At 48.5% G+C, this 25,890-nt stretch overlaps 1 protein-coding gene across 5 annotated transcripts in view; it reads left to right on the forward strand.

Annotated features, from left to right (window-relative positions):
* Nucleotides 1–25,890, forward strand: part of SETD5 (SET domain containing 5) — a 191,017-nt gene that overhangs the window by 147,630 nt on the left and 17,497 nt on the right. For 4 of the 5 annotated variants that reach the window (XM_050959807.1, XM_050959808.1, XM_050959806.1 and 1 more), the window contains 2 exons: nt 1,390–1,676; nt 12,750–12,883. In XM_050959807.1, coding sequence (XP_050815764.1) covers nt 1,390–1,676; nt 12,750–12,883 — 421 coding nt within the window. Of the gene's footprint in view, nt 1–1,389; nt 1,677–11,337; nt 11,439–12,749; nt 12,884–25,890 lie in introns of those variants that run through there. The other variant, XM_050959809.1, reaches the window with a different exon arrangement.

Here is a 25,890-nt window from a genome sequence, read left to right on the forward strand (position 1 = left end):
GTAATTTTGCAAAAGTTTCCCACTTTTGCAAACACTAGTTCAGTTCTTCTGGTGTTAGCAGGATTGGAAGCCTTGAATTGGCCATTGGCTGCTGTTGCCTTTTTAATTGCTTTGTCAGATAGATCTGCTCTGAACAGGATGCGATAACACAGCTTAAAATGCTGCAGACCATGTCTACACTAGGCCTTACAACACTGCTAACACTAGTGGAGCAGAGCCAATGTGAGCAATGATGAGAATTTTTTTGCAAAATGTTAGTGGTGTAGATATGCATATATATTAAAATAAAATGCCCAAACAAGACACCCCCACTGCATATGTTTCACTCCTGGGGGCAGGATGAGAGAACAGACATATGACAGATGTTAGTCACATTGTTTGATGCAGTGCTGGAAGATGCTCAGAGCCTGTGGCGGTGAGCATGGTGTAGGCACTTATATAGAATAGAAGTAGAGAACATTTTTGTTTTCAGCTTGCAGAGTGCTGCAGATTTTAATACTGTGTGGACCTGTATTGCATAAGTTGTCAGGAGGATGCTGCAGGTTTGGCAACCAGACAGAAGCCATTGAGGCTTTTGACAATTGGGAAGGTACAGGAGGAAGTTTGGGATTGTGGGATAAGCACACTGCCAACAGCATATTTCTTCTGAAATGATCATCCGTTAAATAGTTAAGTGTGGAAAAATACGACAGTCACACCTCTGAGCTGTTATTTCAGCCTGTCTGCAAATTCAAGAAGATGTGACTCCAATATAAAAGGATGCAACCTTTGTTTTCTTTGTACATTGTTCTAAATGAACATTTAAAACCACTCTGAAACCATTTCAATTCTGCAGCCCAATTCTGAGGCTGGGGTGGATTCTATGGTAAATTTGCAGTCACTTCATGGGGTTCTGATTATAGGCTTAAAATTAACGACCATATTTTTCATAATTCCATATTTGTCAGCAATATCATGCTAACTATGATTTCTTGATGGTATCTAATCTGTCATGTGGGGTTTTCCCCTGTTTTGGCGTATGATTCTTATAGACAAGTCATTTAATCTCTGCCTCTGTCCCATCTGTAAAATTCCTACCTACTTCCCAGGGGAGGCTTCATTCATGTTTGTAACATGCTTTGAGATCCTCGCATGAAAGGAACTATAGAGATGCAAATCATCTCTTGTTTTTCATAAACAACTTGTTTTTCTAGTCCTGATTATAGCTCAGGGATGCCCTATCCTGTGGTTTTATGCATGTTAAAATGTTTACTTGTATATGTAGTCAGTGCTCCTAGGGTAGCATATGAAGGGATAGCATCCTTCCCCCCTGGACCTGCCAACTTAGTGATTTGTCTGTTCAACTAACAGCCTCAGTCCCCCAGGCTCATGGTGGTGTTTCTCTCTCAGGTTTCTCTGCTGGAGTACCGCAAGCGAAAACAGGAAGCCAAGGAGGGAAGTGATTCAGTGCGATGCACAGTGACTCCTACCCGACAAGGCAGCAACAGCTTTGTGACTGACACAGATGCCAGCAGTGTGCAGGGCTCAGTAGTCCGAGGCCCATCCTCCCCACAAAGTGGCTGTTCTCCCTCACATCCCCACCTGCCTCACATAGAGGAGATCAGCCCACCAGATCTGAGGGTGGCTAGTTCCTCAACCTCACACTGCAAATCCCAGGAGAACATCAGCAGTAGGTGGTGAGTGTTCGTTCTCCTGACAAGGTGGTTGTTACTTCATAGGAAGTGGGTCAGACTCTCTGCTTGGGGCTTTCCCAAGAAGGTGTGTAAAGGCCTACAGATAGAATCCATCAGAAAGTCAGACAGCACTGCCAAGTGTCTGCTCACCCTGGATGGATCCTGGTTAGCCTTCTTACAGAATGGCTCTAGATAGATCGCCTGGCTTCAGAGCAGGGCCACAGCACTGATTCTGGCTGACTCTGTAGGCTGAATTCTACAGTATAAACACAAGTGATCCCAGAAGCCTCTTGAGCCAGCCCATTTGCAGATTAGATGCTAAATATCTGGTGGAAATTAAAAAACAATGTGAAGTTTCTTTTCTCCACCAATTTTTCTTTTTGGGGGCTTATTCTCCAGACTCTAGGACCATGTGCTTGCCTTGGGATTTGCACCTTTGCCTTTTACCGCCAGACCTTGACTCTGAGTGTGGGTTGCTGTGACACCTTAATGCTAGCTTTTATTGAAAAAGATATTAATAATAAACCTCCCCATGACCTCCAAACAGAGACTTATACCTTTGGCACAATGGCACATCCAGGAGATGAGAGGCAGCACTTGGTACATCTCTAATCTACGTCATGTGCAAATACCCTAGAACACAGGTTCACAAACTGTGCTCCAGGAACCTGTTGTGGTCCACATGGTGCTTGCCAAGGTTCTGTAGAGAACTATCACATGGTGCTCCAGGAACCTATTGTGATCCACATGGTGCTGGCCTCACCTTATTTCCATCTGTTAAATTGCATTAAAAGTAGGGCTGTCAATTGATTAAAAAAAATTAATCACAATTAATCGCACTGTTAAACAATAATACAATACCATTTATTTAAATATTTTGGGTTGTTTTCTAAATTTTCAAATATATTGATTTCAAATACAACACAGAATACAAAGTGAACAGTAGCTCACTTTATATTTTTATTACAAATATTTGCACTGTAAAAAAACAAAAGAAATAGTATTTTTCAATTCACCTCATACAAGTACTGAAGTGCAATTTCTTTATCATGAAAGTTGAACTGACAAATGTAGAATTATGTACAAAAAAATCTGCATTCAAAAATAAAACAAAGTAAAACTTTAGAGCCTACAAGTCCACTTAGTCTTATTTCTTGTTCAGCCAATGGCTCAGACAAACAAGTTTGTTTACATTTGCAGGTGATAATGCTGCCCACTTCTTGTTTACCGTGTCACCTGAAAGTGAGAACAGGCATTTGCCGGGCACTGTTGTAGCCGGCATTGCAAGATATTTACGTGCCAGATGCACTAAAGATTCACGTTACTTCATGCTTCAGCCACCATTCCAGAGGACATGCGTCCATACTGATGGCAGGTTCTGCTTGATAACAATCCAAAGCAGTGTGGACTGACCCATGTTCATTTTCATAATCTGAGTCAGATGCCACCAGCGGAAGGTTGATTTTCTTTTTAGGTGGTTCGGATTCTGTAATTTCCGCATGGGAGTGTTGCTCTTTTAAGACTTCTGAAAGCATGCTGCACACCTCATCCCTCTGATTTTGGAAGGCACTTCAGATTCTTAAACCTTGGACAAATACTGTAGCTATCTTTAGAAATGTTACATTGGTACCTTCTTTGCTTTTTGTCAAATCAGCAGTGAAAGCATTCTTAAAATGACAAAATGTGCTGAGTCATCATCCGAGACTACTATGACATGAAATATATTGCAGAAAGTGGGTAAAACAGAATAGGAGACATACAGTTCTCTCCCAAGGAGTTCAGTCACAAATTTAATGAACACTTTTTTTTTTTAACGAGCATCATCAGAATGAAAGCACATCCTCTGGAATGGTGGCCAAAGTATGAAGGGGCATACGAATGTTTAGTGTATCTGGTATGTAAATATCTTGCAATGCTGTCCACAAAAGTCCCATGTGAACTACTGTTTTCACTTTCTAGTGACATTATAAATAAGAAGTGGGCAACATTATCTCCTATAAATGTAAAGAAACTTGTTTGTCTTAGTGATTGTCTGAACAACGAGGAGGACTGAGTAGACTTGTAGACTCTAAAGTTTTGCATTGTTTGTTTTATTTTTGAGTGTAGTTTTGTAACAAAAAAAATCTACATTTGTAAATTGCACTTTCACAAAAAAGAGATTGCACTACAGTACTTGTATGAGGTGAATTAAAAAATATTACTTTATCATTTTTACAGTGCAAATATTTGTAATAAAAATAATATAAAGTGAGCATGTACAATTTGATTCTGTGTTGTAATTGAAATAAATATATTTTAAAACATAGAAAAACAAAAAATATTTCATAAATTTCAGTTGGTATTCTATTGTTTAACAGTGTGATTAAAACTGCAATTAGTCATGATTAATTTTTTTAATCATGATTAATTATTTTGAGTTAATCGCATGAGTTAACTGCGATTAATCAGCAGCCCTTGTTAAAAGGCAAAAAGACATTCATTTCCCAATACTAGTTCTGTGTGTAAGCAATTGCTGTCGTTGACACAGGAGGAGGGAGGTGGGTCTGGGCAATGCGGTGTAGGAAGTGGGGTCCACAAGCGTTTCTATTAAGATTTGATCCACAATGGAAATGCCTGAGAAGCCGTATGCTGGAGTGAGTTTACCGCAATGACAACGCCACAGAAAGGCCTGAAAGAGAAGAGTTTATTCTTTCAAAGAACAGTGAGTCTTGCCCTTCGGTCTGTGTTCCACACACAATGGAGAAGCTGGGACTGGCTGAGCCGGGGCCCTGCACGAAAGAAGATGGTTATTCGCCTTTATGCCTGTTGTTCTTCAAGATGTGTTGCTCATATCCATTCCAATTAGGTGTGTGCACGCCGCATGCACGATCATTGGGAGATTTTTACCCTTGGTGGGTTGGCTGTGGTGCCCTTATGGCACTGGATATATGCCCCTGCCAACTCAGCACCCCCTCAGTTCCTTCTTGCCGGCTACTCCGACAGTGGGGAAAGAGGGCGGATTTGGAATGAATATGAGCAACACATCTCGAAGAACAACAGTTACAAAGGTGAGTAACCGTCTTTTCTTCTTCGAGTGCTTGCTCATATCCATTCCAGTTAGGTGACTCCCAAGCCTTACCTAGGCGGTAGGGTTGGAGTGAGATGTCGCAAAGTGAAGGACCGCTGAACCAATGCAGCATCACGCCTGGACTGCTGCACTATTGCATAGTGGGATACAAAGGTACGTACTGATGACCAAGTTGCTGCCCTACAGATCTCCTGTATGGGCACATGAGCCAGGAAGGCAGAAGACAAAGCTCGAACCCTAGTAGAGTGGGCAGTCAGGAGCGGTGCCAGGATTTTTGGCGCCCTAGGCGGGGGTCCTTCCGCGCTCCTGGTCGTTGGCGGCAATTCTGCAGCGGGGGGGGTCCTTCCACGCTCCCGGTCTTCGGGGCACTTTGGCGGCGGGTCCTGGAGCAAGTGAAGGACCCGCCGCAGAATTGCCGAAGACAACCCAGAATGCGGAAGGACCCCCCCGCCCTCCCAAATCCTGGCGCCCTAGGTGACCGCCGGCCCTGTGGGCAGTAAGGTGCATAGTTGGGATACCAGCTAAGTCATAGCACACATGGATGCATGATGAGATGCGCTGTGTGGAGACCGGGAGGCCCTTCATCTGGTCTGCCACCATTACAAACAGCTGGGTCATCCTCCAAAAGGGTTTCGTTCATTCGATGTAAAAGGCGAGGCCTCTGGAAACGTCTAAGGAATGCAGCTGTTGCTCTCATCAAGAGGCATGCGGCTTCGGAAAGAAGACCGGAAGGAAGATGTCTTGGTTGACATGGAAGGCAGACACCACCTTAGGAAGGAAGATGGGGTTTGGTTGCAGCTGTACCTTCTCCTTATGAAACACCGTATACAGTGGGTCCGAAGTGAGGGCTCGAAGCTTCGACAAACGTCTCGCCCAGATGATAGCAACAAGGAAAGCTGTTTACCAGGAAAGGTACAGAAGCAAGCAAGTGGCCATTGGCTCGAACAGGGCACCCATGAACCTGGATAGGACCAGCTTGAGGTCCCATGTAGAGGCCGAATGCCGAATTTGTGGGTACAGACGTTCCAATCCCTTGAGGCATCTGCTGACCATAGGATTGTAGAAAACCGTTCAGCCGTTTTCGCCCGGGTGGAAGGCCGAAATTGCTGCTAGGTGTACTCTGATGGATGAAACTGCTAGGCCTTGCTGTTTCAAAGACAAAAGATAATCTAGGATGGTAGGTATTGGCACCTCCAGAGGGGCAGTATTGCTCAGAGCACACCAGCAGGAGAAACTCTTCCACTTGGCCAGATATGTGGACCTAGTAGAGGGCTTTCTGCTACCCAAGGGTATGTGCTGCACCAAGCGGGAGCAACGCAGCTCAGAATGAGTTAGCCATGCAGCATCCATGCTGTGAGATGGAGGAATTGCAGGTCCGGTTAACACAGTTGGCTGTGCTCCTGAGTGATCAGGTCCAGCCACAACGGTAGTGGAATTGGTGTGGTCACTGACAGATCGAGGAGAGTGGTGTACCAATGTTGCCTGGGCCGTGCTGGGGCGATCAAGATTAAGTGGGCCTTGTCTCTTTGCAATTTGAGAAGGACCTTGTGGACTAATGGGAATGGAGGAAAGGCCTAGAGCAGATGGTCTTTCCACGGCCTCAGGAAGATGTCCGATAGGGAGCCTGGGGAGCGCCCTTGGAGAGAGCAGAACACCTGGCACTTCCGATTCTCGCAAGAGGCGAAAAGGTCTATGTGGGGGAACCCCCACTTCCGGAAAACAGAATGGATAACATCCGGGCGAACTGACCACTCGTGAGCCAGGAAGGACTTGCTGAGGCAATCTACCAAAGTGTTTTGGACTCCCGGGAGAAATGACACCACCAGGTCGATCGAGTGGCCTATGCCGAATTCCCACAGGCGAATGGCTTCCTGTCAGAAGGGGGACGATTGCGCTCCCCCTTGCTTGTTGATGTAAAATATGGCCGTTGTGTTGTCTGTGAAGACTGCAACATAACGGCCCTAAAGGTGTTCGCGGAACACCTGACACGCCAGGTATACTGCTCTCAGTTCCCGTATGTTGATATGCAGGGTTATCTCTTATGTGGACCAGGGACCCTGTGTGCGAAGGTCCGCAAGGTGAGCGCCCCAGCCCAGAGATTATGCGTCCGTGGTTAGGACTAGGGAGGGCTGTGGGGCATGGAATGGCATCCCCCCTCATACAAAGTTGGGGTTCAGCCACCAAACCAGGAAGGTTAAGACTTCCATCAGTACCGTGAACACCGTGTCCGGATTGTCTCGGCCTGGACGGTAGACTGATGAGAGCCAGGCCTGAAGTGGATGGAGGCATAGTCTAGCATGTCTGGTCACAAAGGTGCAAGACGCCGTGTCCCCCAGTAGACTGAGGCACGTGTGTGTGTTGTCGAGGTTGGGAAGCTTTGGAGGCCATGTGTAATGCTTGCCATGGACTGGAAGTGGGCATGCAGTAGGCATGCCTGGGCAAGATTTGAATCCAGAACTGTTCTGATGAAGTCTGTTCTCTGGGTCAGCTGCAAAGTGGACTTTTTGACACTGAACAGCAGGCCCAACTGTCTGAACAAGCTCATAGTGAACTGAACATGAGATTGCACCTGGAGCCCGGCATGACCCCGAAAGAGCCAGTCATCAAGGTACAGAAACACTTGGATCTGATGTCGACGGAGCGAGGCAGCTACGACAGCCATACACTTCGTAAATACCCTCAGTGCCATGGATAGGACGAAGGGGAGGACGATAAACTGGAAGTGTCGTGGACTGACCACAAAGTGAAGGAAGCGCCTGTGCGGCGGGAAGATCGCTTTGTAGAAGTACGTGTCCCTCATGTCGAGAGCAGCGATCCAGGATCCAGGGAAGGGATAATGGTCCCCAGGGAAACCATGCGGAACTTCAACTTTGCCATAAATTTGTTGAGTCCACACAGGTCCAGAATGGGCTGTAGGCCCCCCCTCCCCCCGCCACCTTGGGGATTAGGAAGTAGAGGGAGTAAAACCCCCTACCCCTCAGATCCCTTGGAACCTCCTCTGTAGCTCCAATAGCCAGGAGCGTCTGCACATCCTGTAGACGGAGTTGCGCGTGAGGGGGGTCTCTGAAAGGAGGCAGGGGGGACAAAACAAATTGAGTCGGTATCCACTTTCCACTGTGCATAGGACCCAGCAGTCTGACCTTGTGCGGGATCACGCAGGGAGGAAATAGGAGAGGTGGCTGGTGAAAGGTGGGGAAGGATTCTCAGAGGAGACTGGTGCTCTGCCCTCAGGCGCACCTTTAATAGTTTTGTTTGGGCTCCGCCGATGGTTGGGGGGGGGCCCTGGTTCTGGCCCATCTGAGGACCAGATTGCCACCTCCTACCACCGCGACCAGGGTATGCATGCCCAATGAGAGCATGATGGCCTGGTTATCCTTCGGACTCTGGAGTCAGTTTTGTCTGAAAATAGCCCATAGCCATGAAAGGGCAGTGCCTGAAATGTTGTTTGCAGCTCCGGTGGAAGACCGGACACCTGCAGCCACGAGATGTGGTGCATAGCTACGCCTGAGGCTAGAGTCGTAGCCGCCAAGTCTGCCGCATCTATCGAAGCCTACAAGGATGTCCTGGCTACTTTCTTGCCCTCTTCTAGCAGGGCCCCAAGCTCCTCCCTGGACTCCTGAGGAACCAGTTCTGTGAACTTCTACATAGAATTCCAGGTATTATAGTTATAATGGCTCAAGAGGGCCTGCTGGTTAGCCACCCTAAGTTGTAGGCCGCCAGTCCAATAGGTCTTGTGCCTGAATAAATCCAGGCATCTAGTGTCCTTGGATTTAGGAGCGGGAGCTTGTTGACCGTGTCTTTCCCTCTCATTGATGGACATTACAGCGAGGGAGCACAGTTGGGGGTGAATGTACAAGTACTCATAGTCTTTGGAGGGGACCAAGTACTTCCTCTCCACCCCCTTGGCAGTGGGAAGAATAGATGCCAGAGACTGCCAGATTGTATAGGCATTAGCCTAGATGGTCCTAATAAAGGACAAGGCTATACGTGTGGGGGCATCGGCAGATAAAATGTCCACCACCGGATCCTCAACCTCCACCACCTCCTCCACCTGGAGGTTCATGTTTTGTGCCACCCTACGAAGCAAGTCTTGGTGCACACGGAGGTCTGTAGGTGGTGGGCCAGAGGTGGATGTGCCCGCCACCGCCTCATCAGGGGAGGATGAGGAGGATGCGCCCACGACTAATGGGTCCTGGGGCAAATCCTGCTGGCGTGGGGTCCTGCCCTAGGTCCTCTGTGCTAGGGGCATGGGCCTGAGCTGAGGATAGGGCCATCGCCTCTGAGCCCCCTGAGGAGTGGGGGGGAGACTGACAGTGGCCTCCGGGACCCAAGATTCTGAGTGGGCAGAACGAGAAGCTCTCAATGGGACACCTTGCCCCTGATGGTATGCCCAAGGGGTCCAAAAGGACCTTTGTGGGGGTTCTTGAGCAGGATCCTGACCCTCATCGTGCCATTGGCTAGCTCCATCTGCTTCTTGGTCATGGACGCGGTAGCCACTCTCCACTTGGGACAACTTCGAGTTGGGGCGGGAAGGCCAAGGTGGAGCCAATCACTCATGCTGGGTTGCACTGTCATGCGTTGTTGGCCCACGCCCCGGGGACAGAGATCGGCGCTGCGTTCTCAAGCAGTACCGCGATCTGGACTGGGACCAACAGTCATATCGGTGCCAGGACGTAGAGCTGAACCTCGATGAAGATGTACAGGCGGAGCGGCGCCGGGGACAACTTTGAGGAGACCAGCGCCGGGATCAATGCCAGGAGTTGGACCAGTACCGACCGTACCAGGAAGGAGATCTTCTTGAAGCGGTGTGGCGCCGTGAGTATGACCGGCACCAAGATGGTGATCAGTGCCAGGACTGCGAGCGGTGCCATAGAGGAGACCAGTGCCTGGATCGGAACCGTGACCTGCACTGGGACCAAGATCACTGCCTACCCTTCTCGCTCTGCGATAGAGGATGCATCATGGAGGGCTTCCCTATCGATGGAAAAGCCCACACCGGCAGTACTGAAGTTTGTGAGAGTCCTGGCTCAGTGAGCGCAATCAGGTCGCAAGCAATGGAGAAAGTCTCTGGGGTGGAAGGCAGGCCAAGTTCGACCATAGTGCGCACTGGGGAGCTTATGTGCACCAGAATCAACAGTGCCGGAGTTGGAGCCTTTGCGGGGCAGTCCAGCATGGGGCTGCTCCAAGGGGGGCACAGGCAGTGCCGGCAACTGTACAGGAGCAGCAGGTTTATTGTGCTGCTTCTGGGCTCCTGGAGATGCGAGCGGTGCCGCCCTGGTAATGGTGCTGGAGACATCCGGTGCCGGGAGTCTTTGTCAGTCCTAGGTCAATCCAGTGCCGGAGGTGCTCTTCGGACCGATGGCACCAGGTCTCGGCGCGGGGCAGAGAGTGTCGGGCAAAGTGCCGCTTCCATGAGGAGCTGCTTCACACAAAAGTCCCGCTCTTTTTTTGTCTGAGGCTTAAATGCCTTACAAATGTGGCACTTATCTGATTGATGGGATTCCCCCAGGCACTTTAGACAGGAGTCATGGGGGTCTCCCACAGGCATTGGCCTGAGGCAGGCCGAGCAGACTTAGCCATGGGCCCGGTACCAGGAAGGGGAGATGCCCCTTACCTCCAATTACTATATGCAGTAACTACAAAACTACTACTAACTACAACTAGAAACTACTAACAACTACCCTATAACTACTATCTAGCGGTATAAACGAGCAAAGAGCTAGGGAAGTGGAGATCAGCTATGCCACGCTCCATAGTTCCAACAACCGTCACGGGCGGTAAGAAGGAACTGAGGGGGCACTGGGTCGGCAGGGGCATATATCCGGCGCCATAAGGGCGCCACTCCAGGGGGCATCTCAGCCGACTCACCAAGTGTTGCTAGGGTAAAAATCTTCCTATGATTGTGCACGCGGCATGCGCACACCTAATTGGAATCAATATGAGCAAGCACTCGAAGAATGATTGCTCACTTTGTAGCCTGTTTTGTAAAGGTTTAAAAGCAACCTCACCTACACATCTGTACCATCCCTTCTTGCCTGGGAGAGAGGCATCACTGAATGCAACAGCCACCCATAGGGATGTGGGATCACCTCTCCACATGACAGCCAGGCTCCAGTGTCCACCTTTACATTACCTGCTTAATTCAGTTGCTCTGGGTTTGGTTCCCACTATGGCCTCATGAGCCAGTATCACTGCCTAAGGCTGGGGCTATAGTGCCATGCAGTTATCAAGTGTGAAGTGTTATCAGTATCTTTTTAAAATGAGATTAACCATTTTGCTGCCTTTCTTATCCTATTTACTCTTCCCTGTTTCTAATGGGTGTGGCTTGAGACTGGACAGTCCCATTTCACTTCTAAATGGTGTTACAGAAGGCTCATGCTAGAGTAAAGGTTATAAAACAGTTTCATCCCAAGCCCCATTTACACCTGTACACAGCTCCCTTGTACATTTCCAGACATACTTGCTGGCATAACAGGGACAGGAGGAAGTGGGAACTAAAATTGCTGTGATTTTTGGAGGTCTCCATAGTTTTGCTGCATTCTACAATATCTGCAAATAGCTTTCATTTAAAAAAAAATAAGTTTCTGTCTCTTTCAGTTGCCAAGATACAGCCATCACAATGTAAACAGATGTGCTGCTGCCCTGTTAACCCAGCCTTGCAGAAAACTGTCTCCAGCCAAACAATAGCAGCAAAGAAGGTGTGAATTCACCCCCCTCACCCCATTCACCTCAGTGAGGAGTGAACTCTGCCCCTACCCCATTCACCTCACTGAGGTGTGAATTTCAGTGTCCATTTTGGGCCCTTAAAATGCTAATGTTGAGCACAAATTATATTTTCCTTTAATAAAAAAAAAAAGAGAGAGAAAGTAAATGGAAAAACCACGTAATACAACATTGAGGTTGCACAGTTTAATTTTTATGTTTTCTGTCTAAGCTCCTGCGCAATGTTAATCCAGTTACACTGCACATCTGTGTTTTATGCTACATATTTACTGTAGAAAAACTATGGGCTTTCTGTTATCGATGTACAGTGCCTAGAATAATGTGGCACCACACTAATCCTTGCTTGGGGGACCCAGACACTTCTGTATTACGTATTAAATAACAAACATACACATTTAAGAAACTGCATGATCCACCGGACAGACTGTTACCCAGGAGACTTTGGTTCTCTTCCTGGCTCTGCCATTGTCCTGCAGTGTGACTTGAGGCAAGTCACTTCATCTCTTATTGTCATCTTTGGGGCTGAGACTTTCACTGTGTGTTTGGACTGTGGGTAACACTATGTTGTTCCAATTTTGTGTGGGGCCTCTTAAGTGCTACTGTGTTAAAAATAAAAAACAAATTGGACAAGGAAAACAGGAATGGAAAGTAGCATTTATAGGTAAAATGACTAAGTTAACACTGTTCCAGGAACCTTGCTTTTGCTGATTATATTTTAACAAAGTTACCTTAATGTTGTATTATTATAGAGTGTTACAATAAACTGCTTTTTCATTTCTATATGGTGACTATATCTAGACTTATGTATCCTAGGATTTCCAAAGTGCTGTTAAATCTTGATACCCTTTTCTGAGAGAGGAGGACCCAAACTCACTTAGACCACAATGAAACATCAAATATCATGCAATCATTTGACAACAAAGAGAAGAGATCTCATTGCCCCAGTGCAGTGCTTTAGAAAACACTTCACAGTAGTCATATTTGGTAGCCAGCAACTGATAGAGTAAAATCCACCAGGGTTTGTTGATATCACAAAAGCAGTGCAGAACCTTAATTCTCATAATTGTTTGGTGAACCCATTCTTCTACCACCCCTGCTCCTCTGTATGGCAACTACTTGCACTCCAGCACTGACTTCATGCTAATCGTTCTAAGCAGAATATTTTAAGAGCTTAAAAACAAAGCCCTCTTGTAATTGTATCAAGCGGCCCACAACCCCTACGCCTTGGTCATTGTGCTCAAAGATGTGTAGTAACAGCCCTCAACTCTTATTGCTTCTTCTTTCAGGATGGTCCCCACATCTGTGGAGCGGCTTCGAGAGGGCCGTGGTATTCTTGAGAAGGTTCTGCGCAGTGGTGCAAAGATATCTCAGAGAGGAGAGCCCTCGCCCACGGGTGACAGTGCTGCTGAGAGAGATCCAGGTAAACAGATGAGCCTTTTGAAGGAGAGCTGCATTTCATACTTAGACAGATGGAACTGACTCTGTTAAGAGTAGATTTAGCTGCGGGCTTGGCTCTCAGGTAAGTGTCACCTCCATGTTTGACATCACCAGTATCCTATGGGAGCCTTTCCCTGAGCACATTTCCTCGTAAGTCAAACAAGACCCTTAAGTCTGCTTCCGTCACCCTTCAGGCCTCGAAAGCCTTGGAGTTGACTGCAGCATTCAATCTCACAGCTAGATCACAGATTTTCTCTTTGACCTTGGACAAACCACCCTAAGCCTCAGTTTTCCTGTTCCTGAACGATGGGGATAGTACTGGCATTAGGAGGCCGGTGGAGTTAATTAGCTGTACAGTTCTCTGAAGATACCAAGCACCAAATTTTCTCACAAAAAGTAACCTGAGAATTATAGACACTTTAAACTCAGGAAACAGATAGCTTAGGTTCCAATCATAGTCTTAATTCTGCCCCTTTATTTCCTGCCGCCTGCCAAGTGAATATCATGGTCAGTTGTAAAATTTGCCTGACCTCTTGCGTATATAATTTTTATGAGATTGACCTTCAGTTACAGCCATCCTTCCCATCTCTGGGTGTAGGGGAACACTCACTGTGTGTCAGGGTTCTGGGGTTTGAGGGAATGCAGGAAAGGGGTCCCTGAGTGCTCTCACCCTCTGCTTACTAAGACGCTGGGTGGATCTACAAATATATAACAAATGACCCTGAGGTGTCAGGATCAACTGAACTGAATTGAGCTCCTTCAGCACCACCTTAGTGGTGTACCTACTGTCACCAAGCAAAGGCCTGAGATCAACAGACTTAGGCTGTTTCAGAGCAGCGGGGAAATCAAATACCAGCAGCACTCATAGACTCATAGACTCTAGGACTGGAAGGGACCTCGAGAGGTCATCGAGTCCAGTCCCCTGCCCTCATGGCAGGACCAAATACTGTCTAGACCATGCCTAATAGACATTTATCTAACCTACTCTTAAATATCTCCAGAGATGGAGATTCCACAACTTCCCTAGGCAATCTGTTCCAGTGTTTAACTACCCTGACAGTTAGGAACTTTTTCCTAATGTCCAACCTAAATCTCCCTTGCTGCAGTTTAAGCCCATTGCTTCTTGTTCTATCATTGGAGGCTAAGGTGAACAAGTTTTCTCCCTCCTCCTGATGACACCCTTTTAGATACCTGAAAACTGCTATCATGTCCCCTCTCAGTCTTCTCTTTTCCAAACTAAACAAACCCAATTCCTTCAGCCTTCCTTCATAGGTCATGTTCTCAAGACCTTTAATCATTCTTGTTGCTCTTTTCTGGACCCTCTCCAATTTCTCCACATCTTTCTTGAAATGCGGTGCCCAGAAATGGACACAATCCTCCAGTTGAGGCCTAACCAACGCAGAGTGAAGCGGAAGAATGACTTCTCGTGTCTTGTTTACAACACACCTGTTAATGCATCCCAGAATCACGTTTGCTTTTTTTGGAACAGTATCACACTGTTGACTCATATTAAGCTTGTGGTCCACTATGACCCCTAGATCTCTTTCTGCCATACTCTTTCCTAGACAGTCTCCTCCCATTCTGTATGTGTGAAACTGATTGTTCCTTCCTAAGTGGAGCACTTTGCATTTATCTTTATTGAACTTCATCCTGTTTACCTCAGACCATTTCTCCAATTTGTCCAGATCATTTTGAATTTTGACCCTGTCCTCCAAAGCAGTTGCAATCCCTCCCAGTTTGGTATCGTCCGCAAACTTAATAAGCGTACTTTCTATGCCAACATCTAAATCGTTGATGAAGATATTGAACAGATCCGGTCCCAAAACAGACCCCTGCAGAACCCCACTTGTTATACCTTTCCAGCAGGATTGGGAGCCATTAATAACTACTCTTTGAGTACGGTTATCCAGCCAGTTATGCACCCACCTTATAGTAGCCCCATCTAAATTGTACTTTCCTAGTTTATCTATAAGAATATCATGCGAGACCGTATCAAATGCCTTACTAAAGTCTAGGTATATCACATCCACCGCTTCTCCCTTATCCACAAGGCTCGTTATCCTATCAAAGAAAGCTATCAGATTAGTTTGACACGATTTGTTCTTTACAAATCCATGCTGGCTATTCCCTATCACCTTACCACCTTCCAAGTGTTTGCAGATCATTTCTTTAATTACCTGCTCCATTATCTTCCCTGGCACAGAAGTTAAACTAACTGGTCTGTAGTTTCCTGGGTTGTTTTTATTTCCCTTTTTATAGATGGGCACTATATTTGCCCTTTTCCAGTCTTCTGGAATCTCCCCCGTCTCCCATGATTTCCCAAAGATAATAGCTAGAGGCTCAGATACCTCCTCTATTAGCTCCTTGAGTATTCTAGGATGCATTTCATCAGGCCCTGGTGACTTGCAGGCAGCTAACTTTTCTAAGTGATTTTTTACTTGCTCTTTTTTTATTTTATCTTCTAAACCTACCCTCTTCCCATAAGCATTCACTATATTAGACATTCCTTCAGACTTCTCAGTGAAGACCAAAACAAAGAAGTCATTAAGCATCTCTGCCATTTCCAAGTCTCCCGTTACCGTTTCCCCCTCCTCACTGAGCAGTGGGCCTATCCTGTCCTTGGTTTTCCTCTTGCTTCTAATGTATTGATAAAAAGTTGTCTTGTTTTGTGATGTTATGGTTGAAATCCTGGCCCAATTGAAGTAAAGGGAGTTTTATCATTGACTGACTTCAAAGGAGCTGGGATTTTACCACAGAAGAGACGATAGTCTTGTGGTTAAGGAATTGGACTTGGACTCAAAAGGTCTGGATTTAATTCCTGGTTCTTGGAACTGGCTCCCAGTATGACCATGGATAAGTCACTTAATCTCTGTGTCTCAGTTTCCCATCTGTAAAATGGAACCTTTACCCTTTCTATTTAGATTTCAGACTGTTTACGGCAGAGATTCTCTCTTACAATGCCCAGCACAATAGGATTCTGGTCTCACTTGAGACCTAGAATAAATTGTTGTGGACATTATTAAGCAACTTAGAAATACTGGAGAGAGAGAGAGCAAGCTTTGCCCCTAGTTGCTTATATCTAGAAGCTCATAGAAGAGGCACCCCAGTGGATCTCTCTGTCCATTGGTAGCTTGTGGGAGGGCCTGAGTGTCTCAGGTGGCCATGACCCAAGTCATGTGGGGTTTTATAGATCAAATCAACACCTAGATTGCACCTAGAGGTAAGCTGGGAATCAGTGCAGATTCTAGAGAACAAGCATTATGTTCCCTCCAGCTAATGCTAGTTAGCAGGCTTCTGTATTCTGCACTAGCTGAAATTTCTAAGTGGTTGTCTTCTGCTCCCACGCAGCTGGAGGAAGTGTCTCCACCTCCCCTTACTGAAGAGCCATGTTCAATCAGCATCATTGTGCTAGTTCTTGTTTTAAAGCAAGTTTTTTGAGTTACAAATGGACACGGGTTTTCAAACAGCTAAATACTCACTATACAAGAAGTGCCCTTAGGGATGCTCAACTTCAGTATGTGTGCGTGCCTGGGCATTCCTGATCAGAAACTTTCATCAGGACTGTCCTTAGGTCCACAGCTGCGCCCTACACATCCTCATGCTCTGGTGTGAGGGTATAAGGGGGTTGGGCTTGCTGCCACTCCAGTTCCTTCTCAGCTGCCTGCAGCTTGAGAGGGAGTGTTGCAGCGTCCATTATAGATAACCATGTGGTTTTCTGCTTGATTTTCTTATTTATTCTTATGCTTCTTTCTTAGTAATTTTTTAATATTTAATTTTTCTGTTTAACGCAGTTTTGTGGTTTGGGGGGTTTACTCCCTCTTTCCTTTGTTTGCCCAATCTGGGCTTCTGGATTTGCCCTCAATCCACTACTTCAACTAATTGGTTATGCCCAAAATCCCTGTCAGACCTGTCCCAGGTCTCTTTCCCACAATGGGAGACATTGAATCTGCCTCTGCTGATTTTGAAGAGACTCACGTTCCTATGGTCTGCTCACATTTTAAAAGCAGATTTCAAAACCTTGAGGAATGGCTGGAATTGTTGATGGAGCATTCCAGGCCCGTGCGCCCCCCCACCCCCGCCCCGAACATCAGCTTTGGCTGCTTAAAGAGCTCCAGTGACTGTGTCTGCTGCAGTAAGCAGAAACCCTGGGAACCGTCAGAACCATCCAGACCTTTAAAAAAAAAATTCTCCAGAATAAGAATCTAAGAGAACTGCAGAATTGTAGGACTGGAAGGGACCTTGAGAGGTCTCTAGTCCAGTCCCCTGCACTCATGGCAGGGCTAAGTATTATCTCGACCATCCCTGACAGGTGTTCATCTAACCTGCTCTTAAAAACCTCCAGCAGTGGAGATTCCACAACCTCCCTGGGCAATTTTCTCCAGTGTTTAACCACCTTGACAGGAAGTTTTTCCTAATATCCAACCTAAACCTAAACTTACTGCAATTTAAGCCCATTGCTTCTTGTCCTAGCCTCAAAGGTTAAAAAGAACAGTTTTTCTCCCTCCTCCTTGTAACAACCTTTTATGTACTTGAAAACTGTTATCACCCCCTTCACTCTTCTCTTCTCCAGACTAAACAAACCCAGTTTTTTCAGTCTTCCCTCATAGGTCATGTTTTCAAGACCTTTATCATTTTTGTTGCTCTTTTCTGGACTTTCTCCAATTTGTCCTCGTCTTTCCTGAATTGTGGCGCCCAGAACTGGACATAATACTCCAGCTGAGGCCTAATCTTGTGTCTTGCTTACAACACTCCTGCTAATACAGCCCAGAATGATGTTTGCTTTTTCTTGCAATAGTGTTACACTGTTGACTCATATTTAGCTTGTGATCCACTATGACCCCCAGATCCCTTTCCACAGTACTCCTTCCTACACAGTCAGTTCCCATTTTGTATGTGTGCCCTTGATTGTTCCTTCCTAAGTGGGAGTACTTTGCTGAATTCCATCCTATTTACTTCAGACCATTTCTCCAGTTTGTCTCCAATCCTATCCTCCAAAGCACTTGCAACCCCTCCCAGCTTGGCATCATCCACAAACTTTAGAAGTGTGCTCTCTGTGCCATTATCTAACACATTGATGAAGATATTGACCAGAATATAGGGAAGTCAACCTCTTGCTCTGTGTCTTGTGTCCCAGCACTGGTACTGCTGTGGCTTCCACCTTCTCCAATATTAAGAACCTGACACCAGTTTAAAAGGCCATGCCATGTACCAAGAAGTCATCTGTTAAACAACATAGAGTGGTGTCACTGTTAGCACCAGACTCAGTACCTTTGAAGAATAAAAACTCTTCTAAAACCAAGCCAGAATCATCACTGGTACTGTCTTCTGCAACCAATCGAGGAAAATGCCCATACCACACTTCTGTACTGTCTCCAATACCCTTACATGTACTGACTCCTGAGGTTTCCTATCCAGAGTCCCTCGTACTGTCCAGGCTCCTTTTGCAGAAGGACCTTCAAATTCTGAGTCTCCATGGCTGAGTGGTACTGAGACTCATTCCCCAACAGTAATGACTTATCTACCAGAGTCAACTTATCCTCTGGTCTTATCTACAATGCTGACTTGTCCTCCGGTACCGATGCAGTCACCAGCCCCATGCAGGCATTTTGAGGTTACTAAGAGTCAGTTTCAGCCAGTACCAACATATCCTCTTGCGGAACTATCTTACCAGCCAGCGAAGTCTCAGCTTCCATACCAATGCGGTTATGAGACCCTCTCCAGCCCCTGGTACCAGCAGTCACTGATACCAGCACCGTTTGTCCCTCAAGTGGACACAGGAGATGACACTGAATCTGATTCCAAGAAGTCCATACAGGGCTCCTCCACCTTCCCATTCCAGTTTTCCTCCTTTTGAGGTGCATCCCCAGGAAGAAATTCCCAGCAGAAGATGCACCCAGCAGTCTTGGGGTCCTAACTTTTCTCTTATGCCCCACCACAATGGGCTTATTAGAACCCATGGGCCTGTTATGGCAAGCAGTTTTACAGTGTTCCGTCTCATGAGAGGGCATGTCAAGAGCAGCAATCACCGACCCTGGTTCCTGCTCAACAGACGGACTTATAGAGGAGCAAGAGCCAGGTGGGAAAGAAGAAAAAAAAAATCTTCCCATAAATCCTCCTTACCATACAAGGTTGTTATGCCTCCCCCACTAATGATTTCAAGGCCTTTGAAACGGATCGCAGAGGCCTTGAAAATTCCTTTGGAATAGATACAGGAACCCAGCATTCCCTATTGGACATTCTCCATATGCCTCCTCAGGGCAAAATTGCCTTGCCCGTCAATGATGCTCTGCTGTCTCCAGCCTCTAAGGAGTGAGGTAAACTCCAGCTACTCTACCACCTACTTGTAAATGTGCTGATTAAAAAATGCAGTATTCACCCAAAGGCTCAGGGTATTTTTTTCTCTCACCCTATACCTAACTCCCTGGTTGTCAAGGCCTGTGATGAATGAAACCAACCACATCAGTCCTGCTCTGTGCCATCCGAGAGGGAGCAAAAAGGCTAGATCTTGGCCACAAAAGCTGCTCCTCAACCTCTTTGCAGTGCATAGTAGCCATTTACCAGGCCCTGATGGCAAAACATGATTTTACAAATTGAGTTTTTGTCTTTTGAGCACCTGCCACAGGACCAGAGGGAACAATTTCACCCACTGATAATGGAACCCCAGACAATCTCCAAAGCTTGTCTCCTGATCTTGCTCAATGCTGCTAATACAGTTGCATGTTCTGTATCTATGGCAGTGGTCATGCATCAAACGTCTTAGTTCCAGTTTTCCCCAGGAGATACAAAACACTGCTGAAGACCTTAGCTTCAAAGGACCCAAGCTATTCGGTGAGGCCACAAACAGATCCTTTCATTCACTAAAAGACTCCTGGGCGACACTGTGATCTCTGGGCATCTATATGACTGTGACAAAGAAAATATAAGTTCACTGGGGGCTCAACAATCTTGCCTAGTCCACTATCAACCCATGAAACTATCTGAACCCCCATCTCCCACCAAGAAGGGGACATCCTCCATAGTCAGTGACATCCTAGAAGCAACCATTCTTCTTCGAGTGCTTGCTCATATCAATTCCAATTAGGTGTGTGCACGCCGCGTGCACGTTCGTCGGAAGATTTTTACCCTAGCAACACTCGGTGGGTCGGCTGGGTCGCCCCCTGAAGTGACGCCATTATGGCACCGGATATATACCCCTGCCGACCCAACGACCCTTCAGTTCCTTCTTACCGCCCGTGTCGGTTGTTGGAATAGTGAAGCGCGGCTTAGCTGATCTCCACTTCCCTAGCTACTCGTAGTTTTCTTGTTGTTGTTGTGTATATAGTTCAAATTTCTATACTTGCAGTTAGTTTATTATTTTCTTTAACATAGTTAATGTATATAGTTAAGAGAGATTCGGGGATTAGCCCCTTCCCTTCACCTGGTGCCAAGGCCCATGCCTGGTTGACCGGGTTTCAAACCGTGCTCGGCCTGTCACAAGCCGATGCCAACAGGAGATCCTCACGACTCCTGCCTTAAGTGCCTCGGGGAATCCCACCTCACAGATAAATGCCGCATTTGCAAGGCCTTCAAGCCGCAGACCAAAAAGGAGTGGGACTTTCGTCTCAGACAGCTCCTGATGGAGGCAGCTTTTACTCCTCCACCCTTGGCACCGAGCGCCGGACAGTCCGCACCGGGGAGAAGTGTATCTTCGGCACTGGAGCTCACTGGTACCGCTAAGGCCCGTCGGCACCAACCGTCGCCGGCCCAGATGTCTCCTCGGCCCGCTCCCTCTCCCCGCGGGTCAAAAAACATAAAACTCCTGCGGCTTCCATGTCCACGCCGCAGTCGGAGCACCCGCCTAAGTCGGACCGCCCGGCACTGACAACTGCCGTGGCACCGACAACTTCAGCGCCGTCGATTCCGGTCCTGCAAGAGCCGTTGAGTCCGGTGCCTGACAGCTCCCCGGCACACACCGTGGTTGAGCTTACTATTCCCTTCACGCCGGAGACATTCTCTATGGCAAGGGAACTGATTGCACTGACGAAGTCTGCGCTGCCTCAACCCCCGGCACCGCCGGTGCGGGTTATACAGTCCATAGGCAAGCCTGCCCTACTGAGACCATCCTCCGTCGGCACCACAGAGAGGCACCGATCACAATCGCGGTCCCGCTGGCTTTCTCAGTCCCATTGCTGATCCCGGCCCCGACGCCACTCGCAGTCCCGGTACCGTTCTCCATCTCGGTACCAGTCGCACTTGCGGCACCGTTCAGGACCCCGTTCGCCGGCCCAGTACTCTCAGTACCGATCAAGCTCACGGCACCGCACCTCTCGCAGCTGCTCCCAGCGTCGAGCTTTGAGGTCCCGGTCGCTCTCCCAGCACCGTTCCAGTCACAGGTCCCGGTCTCTTTCCCAGTACCAGTATAGCACCGGTACCGCTCTCCGCTGCAGCGTACAGACAGACTACTCAGGGATGGAGACCATTCTCAGGGGTTTTCAGCTCCTCCTTGGCCATCTCGCCGTGCATCTATGTCATCCCATGCAGACAGTGCTTCCTATGCACAGAACCATGACTTAGATGTCCCCAGCCGTGTCTTCCAAGAGACCCAGGCTCTAGACCAAGGACCTCATCAGTGGTCCTTCTGGATGACTTGGGCATATCACCAAGCCCAAGGTGGACCTCCAGTGCCATCACGCTCCGTACCATCAGAGCACCGGGTGCCTGAGGCTACTGTTAGCCACCCCCCTCCTGCGGGTACGGAGGACGCTCCCATTCAGGCACCAGACCCTCAGGTCCCACCGGAGCCGGATGTTGCCAAGTCCACAAGACAACGGAGGACACAATTGTCCCTGGCCTTTCCTCTTCCTCTTCTCCAGATGAAGCGGTGGCGGGGACATCCTCCTCGGGCCCTCCTCCAATTGACCTAAGGTCACATCAAGACCTCCTGAGATGAGTGGCCTTGAATATGAACCTCCAGGTGGAGGAGGTTCCGGAGATAGAGGACCCGGTGGTAGATATTTTGTCGGCTGACACTCCCACAAGGGTGGCCTTACTGTTTATTCGGACGATCAAAGCGAAGGCTGATGCCATCTGGCAGTCTCCAGCATCTATTCCGCCCACGGCTAGGGGAGTTGAGAGGAAGTACATGGTGCCTTCTAAGGGGTACGAGTACCTGTACGTACACCCTCCTCCCTGCTCCCTCGTCGTCCAATCGGTTAACGAAAGGGCCAGCAAGCCCCTGCCCCAAAAGCAAAGGAGGCTAGGCGCAAGGATTTATTGGGACGTAAAATCTACTCTGCGGGGGGCCTCCAACTCAGGGTGGCAAACCAACAAGCCCTGCTTAGCCGCTATAACTATAACACCTGGGTGGCGGTTGAGAAATTCACAGAGTTAGTCCCCCAAGACTCGCATCAAGAGTTTGCAGCCCTTTTGGAGGAAGAAAAGAAGGTGGCGAGAACTTCTCTCCAGTCCTCATTAGACGCAGCCGACTCCGCAGCCAGAACTCTGGCTTCAGGAATTGCCATGAGGCGAATATCATGGCTTCAGGTGTCAGGCCTTCCACCTGAATTGCAGCATACGATACAGGACTTGCCCTTCGAAGGTCAGGGCCTATTTTCGGAAAAGACTGACCCTAGGCTGCAGAGTCTGAAGGACAGTAGGGTGATCATGCGCTCGCTCGGGATGCACACACCGCAGACTCAGCGCAGGCCCTTCCGGCCCCAGCCTCAGCGCCCTTACCCCCCGCCTAGACAGCAGCAGGGCTTCGGCAGGAGGCATGGCCAAGGCAATCGTAGACGGCAGTCCGAACCCCAAAGAGGTCAGAATCACGGCCCTGCCAAACCACCCACGGGACCTAAACCAAACTCTTGAAGGCGCGCCCAAGGGCGACATACCAGTTGTTCAACAGGATCCTTTCCCTCCCTTTTGCAATCGCCTCTCCTTTTTCCTCCCTGTGTGGACCCAACTAACTTCAGATTGTTGGGTCTTACGCACAGTAGAATTTGGATACCGCCTTCAGTTTATTTCGCCCCCCACCCCCCATCCTCGTCCCTCTTCAGGGACCCCTCTCACGAGCAAATCCTCTTGCAGGAGGTACAGTCTCTCCTTGCCATGGGAGCTATAGAGGAGGTACCAGAGGACTTGAGGGGCAAGGGGTTCTACTCCCGCTATTTCCTAATCCCCAAAGCGAAGGGAGGTCTCAGACCAATTCTAGACCTGTGAGGACTCAACAAGTTCTTGATAAAGTTGAAGTTCCGCATGGTATCCCTGGGGACCATCATCCCATCCTTGGATCCTGGAGACTGGTATGCCGCCCTCAATATGAAGGACGCGTATTTTCACATTGCCATTTATCCCCCGCACAGACGGTACCTCAGGTTTGTGGTCAACCATCAACATTTCCAATTTACGGTCCTTCCGTTTGGCCTCTCCACAGCCCCAAGAGTGTTCACAAAGTGTATGGCTGTAGTCGCCGCCTCCCTCCGTCGTCGACGCATACATGTCTTCCCGTATCTCGACAATTGGCTCATTCGCGGGGCCTCCAAGACCCAAGTAACACAGCACGTGGGCATCGTCAAGGACCTATTCATCCAACTAGGCCTGATGATCAACCTAGAGAAGTCTACTCTGGTTCCCACACAAAGAATAGAGTTAATTGAGGCCATTCTGGACTCCAGTCTCGCCAGGGCCTGCTTACCACAGCCGCGGTTTCACGCAATGATATTGATTATACAAGGCCTGCAAAAATTCCCAATCACTTCGGCTCGAACTTGTCTCTGCCTCCTGGGTCACGTGGCTGCCTGCCCGTTCATGACCAAGCATGCCAGGCTTCGCCTACGTCCCCTTCAAACTTGGCTTTCCTCAGTATACCACCCGGGGAGACACAATATAGACAGGATCCTCACAGTTCCCCCGAGACTCCTAGGCTCCCTCGACTGGTGGTTGACGCCCTCCCTGGTGTGTGCAGGGATGCCGTTTCATCCGCCCCAGCCTTCTATGGCCCTGACGACGGATGTGTCATCTCTCGGCTGGGGTGCTCACCTCGGACATCTTCGCACTCAAGGCCTTTGGTCATCTCAGGAGCTGGCCTTGCACATCAATGTCCGAGAGTTGAGAGCAGTCCGCCTTGCGTGCCAGGCGTTTCAACAGCATCTGCAAGGCCGTTATGTCTCAGTGTTCACAGACAACACAACGGCCATGTATTACATAAACAAACGGGGGGACACGGTCCTCCCCCATTTGTCAGGAAACCATTCAACTCTGGGACTTTTGTATAGCCCCCTCGTTAGACCTGGTAGCGTCCTTTCTCCCAGGGGTTCGGAACACTCTGGCAGATCGACTCAGCAGATCCTTCCGCTCTCACGAGTGGTCGATCCGTCCGGACATTATTCATTCTGTTTTCCAGAAGTGGGGATTTCCCCGCATAGACCTCTTCACTTCCCCGCGAGAACAGGAAATGCCAGATGTTCTGCTCCTTCCAAGGTCTCTCCCTGGGCTCGATCTCGGATGCTTTCCTGATACCGTGGATGAGCCAACTGCTTTACGCCTTTCCACCATTCCCGCTGGTTCACGGGGTCCTGCTAAAGCTCCACAGGGACAGAGCTCACTGGATCATGATTGCCCCAACGTGGCCCAGGCAGCAATGGTACACCATGTTGCTCGATCTGTCGATAGCCAGCCCAATTACCCTGCCTCTTCACCCAAACCTCATAACTCAGGACCACGGCAGACTTCACCACCCAGACCTGCAGTCCCTTCACCTCACGGCATGGCTCCTGCGTGGTTGAGCCAGTCAGAGTTACGCTGCTCTGCCTCAATACAACAAATACTCCTGGATAGCAGGAAACCTTCCACTCGGTCTACGTATCTGGCCAAGTGGAAGCGTTTCTCCTGCTGGTGCAAAACGCAAAATGTTACTCCCACTGAGGTCTCGATCCCCACCATCCTGGACTACCGCTGGTCTCTCAAACAGCAGGGCCTAGCGGTATCATCGTTGAGGGTGCACTTGGCTGCCATTTCTACCTTCCACCCAGGGGAGAGTGGTCGCTCCATGTTTTCACCGTATGGTTTCCAGGTTCCTCAACGGCTTGGAGCACATATTCCCCCAAGTACGCCGCCCTGCTCCCACCTGGCACCTCAGCCTGGTCTTAACCAGACTTATGTCTCCACCATTTGAGCCGTTAGCAACTTGCTTGCTGCTATACCTGTCCTGGAAGACAGTTTTCCTCGTAGCCATTACATCAGCCAGACGAGTCTCCGAGCTTCGGGCGTTCATGGTGGACCCACCGTATACTGTGTTTCACAAGGACAAGGTGCAGTTGTGACCACACTCAACTTTCCTCCGTAAAGTGGTATCGGCCTTCCATATCAATCAGGACATCTTCCTTCCGGTCTTCTTCCCGAAGCCGCACTCATCACGACGGGAGCAACAGTTGCACTCCCTAGATATCCGTAGGGAGCTCACATTTTAAATCGAACGGACGAAGCCCTTTCGTAAATCGCCCCAACTCTTCTTCGCAGTGGCAGACCGAATGAAGGCCCTACCTGTCTCCTCCCAGAGGATCTCCTCTTGGGTGACGGCGTGCATCCATACTTGTTATGACTTGGCTCATGTTCCCTTGAGCCATCTCACCGCACATTCTACCAGGGCTCAGGCTTCATCTGCTGCCTTCCTGGCTCATGTACCAATCCAGGAAATATGTCGCGCAGCTACCTGGTCCTCTATCCACACCTTTGCCTCACATTATGCTCTGGTTCAACAGTCAAGAGATGATGCAGTCTTTGGCTCAGCAGTTTTGCATTCTGCTACATCTCACTCCGACCCCACCGCCTAGGTAAGGCTTGGGAATCACCTAATTGGAATCGATATGAGCAAGCACTCGAAGAAGAAAAGACGGTTACTCACCTTTGTAATTGTTGTTCTTCGAGATGTGTTGCTCATACCCATTCCAAACCCGCCCTCCTTCACCTCTGTTAGAGTAGCCAGCAAGAAGGAACTGAAGGGCCGTTGAGTCG

This window comes from Gopherus flavomarginatus, chromosome 6 (genome assembly GCF_025201925.1).
Source record: "Gopherus flavomarginatus isolate rGopFla2 chromosome 6, rGopFla2.mat.asm, whole genome shotgun sequence".
Lineage (NCBI taxonomy): Eukaryota > Metazoa > Chordata > Testudines > Testudinidae > Gopherus > Gopherus flavomarginatus.